This window comes from Dendrobates tinctorius, unplaced genomic scaffold, assembly GCF_039654945.1.
Source record: "Dendrobates tinctorius isolate UK_male_01 unplaced genomic scaffold, ASM3965494v1 ptg000103l, whole genome shotgun sequence".
Taxonomy (NCBI): domain Eukaryota; kingdom Metazoa; phylum Chordata; class Amphibia; order Anura; family Dendrobatidae; genus Dendrobates; species Dendrobates tinctorius.
In genome coordinates, this window is record NW_027361771.1 from 46,282,079 (window position 1) to 46,290,416 (window position 8,338).

The window sequence follows — 8,338 nt, forward strand, 5'->3', positions numbered from 1 at the left end:
TCGCGATTGGAAAACCCCTGATGTACCAAAACAGTGGAAACCCCCCACAAATGACACCATTTTGGAAACTAGACCCCCCAAGGAACTTATCTAGATGTGTGGTGAGCACTTTGAACCCCCCCCAGTGCTTCACAGAAGTTTATAACGCCCGGGCGTGAAAATAAAAAATTCGTATTTTTTCCACAAACATGATATTTTAGTCACCAATTTTTTTTATTTTCCCAAGGGTACCAGGAAAAATTGGACCCCAAAAGTTGTTGTCCAATTTGTCCTGAGTACGCTGATATCCCATATGTGGGAGAAAACTACTGTATGGGCACATGTCGGGGCTCGGAAGGGAAGTAGTGACATTTTGGAATGCAGACTTTGTTGGAATGGTCTGCGGGTGTCATGTTGCCTTTGGAGAGCCCCTAATGTACCTAAACAGTGGAAACCCCCCACAAATGACCGCATTTTGGAAACTAGACCCCCTAAGGAACTTATCTAGATGTGCGGTGAGCACTTTGAACCCCCAAGGGCTTCACAGAAGTTTATGATGCCCGGGCATGAAAATAAAAAAATCGTATTTTTGCCCCCAATTTTTATTTTCCTAAGGGTAACAGGAGAAATTGGACCCCAAAAGTTGTTTTGCAATTTGTCCTTAGTAGGCTGATACCCTACATGTGGGGGTAACCACTGTTTGGGCGCATGGCAGAGCTTGGAAGGGAAGGAGCACCATTTAAATTTTTCAACTTAGAATTGGCTGGAATTGAGATCAGACGCCATGTTGCATTTGGAGAGCACCTGATGTGCCCAAACAGTGGAAACCCCCCAATTATAACTCCAACCCTAACCCCAACACACCCCTAACCCTAATCTCAGCCCTAACCCTAATGGGAAAATGGAAATAAATACATTTTCTTTTAGTTTTATTATTTTTCCCTAACTAAGGGGGTGATAACGGGGGGTTTGATTTACTATTTATAGCGGGTTTTTAAGTTTGGCAGCTGTCATACGCTAAAATACACTTTTTATTGTAAAAATAGTTTTTGCATCACAACATATTGAGAGCTATAATTTTTCCGTATTTTGACCCACCGAGTCTTGTGAGGTCTTATTTTTTGCGGGACGAGTTGACGTTTTTATTGGTACCATTTTCGGGCACGTGACATTTTTTGATCGCTTTTTATTCCGATTTTTGGGACGCAGAATGAACAAAAACCAGCGTTTCATGAATTTCTTTTGGGGGGGTGCGTTTACACCGTTCCGCGTGCGGTAAAATTGATAAGCAGTTTTATTCTTCGGGTCAGTACGGTTACAGCGATACCCCATTTAGGTCGTTTTTTTATGTTTTGTCGGTTTTATGCAATGAAAACTATTTTATATAAAAAATAATTATTTTTGCATCGCTTTATTCTGCGAGCTATAACTTTTTTATTTTTTCGCTGATGATGCTGTGTGGCAGCTTGTTTTTTGCGGGACAAGATGACGTTTTCAGCGGTACCATGGATATTTATATGCGTCTTTTTGATCGCGCGTTATTGCACTTTTTGTTTGGCGGTATGATAATAAATCATTATTTTTTGCTTCGTTTTTAATTTTAATTTTTTAGGGGTTCGCTAAAGGGGTTAACTAATGGGACAGTTTTATAGGGCAGGTCGTTACGGGCGCGGCGATACCTAATATGTGTACTTTTGTTTTTTTTTTATTTAAAAAAAATGGATTTATTGGGGGAATATTTTTTTTTTTCTAATTTATTTGGTGATTTTTTTTAAATTATTTTAACACTTTTTTTTTTAACTTTATTACATAGTCCCAGGTGGGACATTACTGTCCTGTGACACAGGGCTGTGGAGTCGGAAAGCCAAACCTGCGACTCCGACTCCTCAATTTCCCTTACACCGACTCCGACTCCAACTCCCACATGTATTGCTTATATTTAAGTGAAAAATTTATTCTAGTACAATGTGAACATCAGACATTAAATCATTTTTATGATACAATAATCAAGACATTTAGATAGAACATAATATTTATTGGAATACAACTTTAGAACACAAACTGTAATAAATTGTAAACGTGTAATACACTATGTAATATCGATTACATATATATAGAGTGTGTGTGTGTGTGTGTATATATATATATATATATATATATATATATATATATATATACACAACACTGTGTAATAATTTATAAGTGGCAAAAAACAGTTTTCAACAAAAACATACTAAATAACATTTGTGCAGTCTATGAATTTGTTCTAAGAAATAAAATTGCCTCCATCAGATCCTCCTTCATAGATGACCTAAAATCTGACCTAATAATTTTAAGGCTAGAGAACAACCTCTCTACAGTAACTTGGGTTGGAGGCAAAGCCGTAACCACATGGGCAACATCTCTATCAATTTCCGGGTATAAAGGAATTGCCTCATGCACAGTCAGTTTTGATGAACGGTTGAATTTTTCTATTTCTTTGAGAACAAGTGAAACATTTTGCTGAAATACGGTCAATCTGCTTGCTATAGGAGACGGAGTGAAATCTTTTTCCTTGCGGCAACGCTTTGCCTGCTCCATGTCATACAAATACTTGTCAAAGTCAAACTCCTCATCTGATGAGGATGAAGATATGGCAGCAGTAGCACTGTCAGGACCCGAGTCCTCTTGCGCCTGGCAGTCCTCCTGTAGGCCACTCTTCCTAACTGCTACCACAGTCAGAGCTTCTTTTCCTTTAGTAAGCTGTTGATCATCAAGCAATATACGATGACTTGGGTCCACATAAACAGCTGCCAGAAAAATTTTTTCCAATAGCTGTGTCTCTCTCCATTTCATTGAAGCAGAAATGCCATCTGCGATTAAACAGCAAAATAGCAAGTTCTTCCGCTCCCTCATGAAAATGCCAGGAGTTAAATCCTCAGCTTGTAATTTTTTAGTCACAGTAAATGGGTGATTAAGCAATTCCTTCAATTCAGCCACCTGTGTCCATTGACCTTCATTTAGGGTTACCTGAGGGTTCGCCATATCTATAAGAAACAGTTTTAGTTGATCAACAATTGCCCTTTTCCAGCACGTCTCTTCAAGATGGAATCAATTTTAGGGGTTCTGGCAGCAATAACCAATTTCCTCACTTTTCCAATCAGATTTCCAGCATGTCCCTCTTGCAGACTATCTCTTATTGCCAGCTGCAGCGTGTGCACAACACCGCGCATGTGATGAATAGGAAAGTGTTATGAAGCAGCTTCAACAAGATCATCTATTTCTACAGTATAATTTTGCTGTTCTTCTGTAGTAATATCTGTTTGTTCCTCAGTTACATGAACAGCACTGTGGCCTTCCATCTCAAACATACTGAATCCTAAATGTTCCTCTAGCTGTTGTTCATTACTCTCATTCATCAGTGTAATTGTACTTATCATGTTTGAAGCATTGTCCGTTACAATAGCAAGAACCTGTTCTTTTTTGAGTTCGTAATCTTGCGAACTTTTTCCACTAAGGCCTGGAGAAACTGGCTGCTGTGATGAGCTTTAGTATCTTTTACTGCCAGCGTGTTGGTAACAATTTTTGGTGTCACAAACATATTGAACATTGATGGCAAAATAGTTCACTCTGTGACGTGTGCAGGCATCCATTGTAAGAAACATGAAGCGTCTTTTGAGAGTCTTTTTAACATCTTCCTTTTGTTTAAGGGCTTCAATCACTAATTTTCTAATACTTTCTCTTTCCAGAGAAACACCAAGTTTGGGGGCCATTTCTCCATTAAGAGCTGTAAAAGCTGGTCATGCAAATACTGTTAATGGTACACCGTCCTTCACAACAAGCTGTATGAGCTGTCTTTTAGAAATATCTGCTGTCATTGCTACAGTAACTTTGTCACTTACAAAATATCTTGTTAATGATGTTTGAGACGCTCTTTCCTCCTCCTTTGCCTGGCAGGAAGTGTTAGTCTGTGTACTACCCAGTTTTCATTCTTTTTGGTACAGATAAGATTTGGATAGACAGATATGGATAAATGGATAGAGCAGATTTCTAATCTGCTTTTGATATTGAAAACATTATCTATGAGCTCAAAAACCTTTTAGGTACTGCCTTTTTTTTTATAAATCTGATCGGCTTTTGCAGCTGAAAAACGTATCCACAAAAAACGCAGGAAAAACGCTGTGTGTGAATGTAGCCTTAGATCAGGAATAGAACAGCCATTTATAGGACATTTCATAACTTTCCCAAATCCCTATGAAAAAATATTCAGCACATTCTGCATTGAACTACTGTACCCAATTTATTATATATTTTAGGAGTCGGTCCATTTTATTCCGACTCCACCAAAATGAGCACCGACTCCGACTCCACAGCCCTGCTGTGACAGATCGCTGATCTGTCACATCACAGATCACTGTGACAGATCAGCGATCTGTCACAGGCACTACTGCAGACTTCCTCATGCCTGCGCTTTGCAGGCACTGAGGAAGTCCGCTCCCTGCAGGCCCCCGTTGCCATCTTGGATTCGGGGGCCTGCTGGGAAGGAGCCCCCCGCAGCAGGGCTGCACATTGCGCTGCTGTGGGGGACTCAGGGAAGCACGGAGGGAGCCCCCTCCCTGCCGATGCTTCCCTTTAACCCCTGGTACACCGCGATCATGTTTGATCGCGGTGTGCAAGGGGTTAACGTGTCGGGGGCGGTCCGTGACCGCCCCTGACACATTGTGTCGGGTGTCAGCTGTGATAATCAGCTGACACCCGGCCGCGATCAGCGGCGCTCACCCCGTGGGCACCGCTGATCGCGCTAGACGTACTATCCCGTCCATGGGCATAGGGGCCCGGGTCCCATGGACGGGATAGTACGTCTGATGTCAGAAAGGGGTTAAATTACTCCCATGAAACCATTTTTAACTGGTTCTCAACGTCTTCAGCAGTTTCTCAGCAAGTCAACATCCTGTCTTGTTGCTCCTATGACCAAGACTTATAAAGCTAACACACACCCCGTGTTCAAATGCTATTTTTTTTCTCTGAGTTTACTAAATGGTTAGATAAAAAAAAAAATAAATATATATATATATATAATATATATATTTTTTTTTTTTTATTTTTTTATTTAAGACCAGTGACAGGATTAATTCAATAGTAAAAACTGGAGTGTTGCTTTGACAGGTGTAGTGGTGAACATTCAAAACTAGAGAGTAACATAGCTATTAAGGTTGAAGGAAGACTTTAAGTCCATCTATTTCAACTCATATCCTATCCTAACCTGCCCTAAGAAGGTTAGGGCAGGAAACTATGATGGGAGGTTTTTGGGGGTTGTCCCAGTAAGGCAATAGGTACATTCTGATGTCAGACCTAGTTATGTGCTGTGTTTTCACAATTCTATTCGGGATAATAAAATATTTGGATACTTTTACATTTTTTAATGATGTTCATCTTACTGTAATTTTATTTCATTATTTTGACAGATGGGGAAAGTAGTGATAAGGCCTCAGACCTTAAAATCAAAGAAACTGAGGGCGACTTCTCCAGTAGTCCGCATGATTACTCCAACTATGAAGATGTGTGTCCAGATACGCTAAAGTCAGATGATACCATTGATGCTTTCTTTCCATGCATTGAATGTGGCAAGTGTTTTAGCCAAAGAATAAATCTCATGCGACATCAAAAGATCCACAAAGGAGAGAAACCATTCCCGTGTTCCGTATGTGGAAAGTGCTTCACCCACAAGTCAGATGTGGTTCGCCACCAAAGAATCCATACTGGAGAACGGCCATTTCCATGCAATGAATGTGGAAAGTCTTTTTCACAGAAATCGGTTCTGATCCAACACCAGAGGATTCATAACGGTGAAAAGCCATTTTCATGCTCTGAATGTGGTCGCTGCTTTACCCAGAAATCGATTCTCATCAAGCATCAAAAGGTTCACACAGAAGATCGTCCGTTTTCCTGTCCCGATTGTGGGAAATGCTTTACAAGGAAGTCTGTTCTTCTGGAGCATCAGCGCAGCCACTTCAGTGAGAATCCATTCCCGTGCTTTGATTGTGGCGAGTTCTTTTTGGAAAAGGCTATTCTTGAAGAACATCAGCTCATTCACAACAGTGAGAAGCCTTTTTCATGTCCCGATTGTGACAAATTCTTCAAATTTAAATCTGATCTAGTTCGACACGAAAGGATCCACACCGGGGAGAAACCGTTTTCTTGCTCAGAATGCGGGAAGTGTTTCTCCCAGAAATCTGATGTTGTCATACACCAGAGAATTCATAAAGGAGAGAAGCCTTTTCTCTGCGGAGAATGCGGAAAATCATTCACACAGAAGTCTGTCCTCCTTAATCATCAGATAATGCACACAGGACAGAAGCCCTTTTCCTGCCACGATTGTGGCAAATTTTTCACTCGGAAATCCAATCTCCTTAAACATCAGTCCATGCACACAGGCGTGAAGCCATTTTCGTGCTCTGACTGTGGGAAAAGTTTTACGCGGAGATCTCGCTTCCTTAAACATCAGGAACATCACACTAAGCCTGAGGAGAGCTAGATACTGGAACTCTTGTAGCCCAAGAAACCCGGACTTTTCCTTTTGATCTTTGTTGATTTGTCTTCCTGCGGTGACTTTATATTATGTACTTCGGAAGCCTTGCTCTTATCGCTCTCCGTTATTCTCTGCCTTATGTGCTGACTACTCGATTCAGAAATTGATCTGCTTTTAAAAGAATCAACGTAAATTAAAAATTATTCAGCACTGACATTTTAGTATAATCAAGATTCTACACATAAGTCTTGTGGCTACTTCATAAGATTTCATTGTATAATAATTAGAAAATTATGTCCACTGTTTTGATCTGATTGTAGTGTTGGTTGATGTATGTCCATATTTGTTTCTATGTTAAATTAATTATACTGATTTTTGTTTTATTGTACTCTTCTATGTGTGTTCCATTGTACTGACCCTATTGGGTACCTTTTGACTCCACCTCCTCCATTACTGATGTAGAGAACAAATGGAAACTATAGATTAAGTTCTGGTATTCTCTGTACTATGTCGTGTGTTGACACCCACACCTTCTACATTTTCAGCTGATTGCCAGTGCTTCAGTAGCGGGTCTTCTGGTGGCTTATTTTTGGGCAACCTATTTAATGACCACACTGGTAGTCCAATCGCAACCAAACTGTGTAAAACTTAAAGATCGGTGATCTCTAACTGATGGCTTCTCATCTGGTGGTATTGGACAACATCCAGTATGTTACAGTATGTATGGGACGTGCTGTGACGTTTACTTTCGCAATAACTGCGATTTATGAATAACAGTCATAGACAATAATATACCGTATTTTTCAGACTATAAGACGAACTTTTTTCCTACCAAAATTTGGGGTGCGTCTTATAGTCCGGATGTACTTGCTCTGGCTGTGGTGAAGTGGGAGAGTGGCATCGGCGGAGCAGCGGGTCACAGAGGCAGGAGCCGGCGGCTGCAACTATCTCCTGTGCCCTCTGCTAAAGAGAAATTAATATTCACTACATTCCACCCCCATGGGCGTGGAGGGCAATAAATATTCATTTCTTTCTAGCATCCTGGTATGATTGGCTCCCATCCCCATCCTGGTAGGCATGGCCCCATCAGAAAAAGATTAAAATAAACCAAACCCATTACACTTGCTTTCCTCCATTCACTCGCTGCGTCCTGCTCCATTGCCAGCAGCTGCTAAATGCTTGTAAGCTGCGCATGGCAGGGACGTCATGCGCTGCTTGCAAGCCGAAGGGCAGCTGCTGGAATACTCACCAGGACTGTTCATCGCAGAGAGAAGTGAGTAGTCTTTGATCTTCAGTAGTGCGCAGTGTCAGCCGGAGCAGTCCTGCTGCTGCCGGCGGTCACGTGTGCCGATACTTAAGAGAAATTAATATTCATTTCTCTTAAGTATCGGCGCACGTGACCGCCGGCAGCAGCAGGAAGCTGGTGGCTAACACTGCGCACTACTTAAGATCAATGAATACTCACTTCTCTCTGCGATGAACAGTCCTGGTGAGTATTCCAGCAGCTGCCCTTCGGCTTGCAAGCAGCGCATGACGTCCCTGCCATGCGCAGCTTACAAGCATTTAGCAGCTGCTGGAAATGGAGCAGGACGCTGCGAGTGAGTGGAGGAAGGCAAGTGTAATGGGTTTGTTTTTTTTTTTAAACTTTGTTGATGGGCCATACATACCAGGACCGGGATGGGGCTAATTATACCAGGTTAAGGATGGGGCCCTGTATGCTAGTACAAGATGGGGACCCTACATACCGGTATAAGGATGAGGGCGATCATTCCTGCAAGGATAAGGATGAGGGAGCCATGCATACCAGGATAGGGATGAGGCGCCATGTGTATCAGGATGTGGATGAGGGGA

The 8,338-nt window shown here is 41.6% G+C and overlaps 1 protein-coding gene across 3 annotated transcripts in view; it reads left to right on the forward strand.

Annotated features, from left to right (window-relative positions):
* The window catches only part of LOC141100133 (uncharacterized), a 17,780-nt gene extending 10,905 nt beyond the window's left edge, over positions 1-6,875 (forward strand). For all 3 annotated transcript variants that reach the window (XM_073588394.1, XM_073588396.1, XM_073588395.1), the window contains exon 5: positions 5,424-6,875. In XM_073588394.1, the coding sequence (XP_073444495.1) occupies positions 5,424-6,493 (1,070 nt within the window). In that variant the 3' untranslated portion in view covers positions 6,494-6,875. The remainder of the gene's footprint in view (positions 1-5,423) is intronic.
* Positions 6,876-8,338: the final 1,463 nt, after the last annotated feature.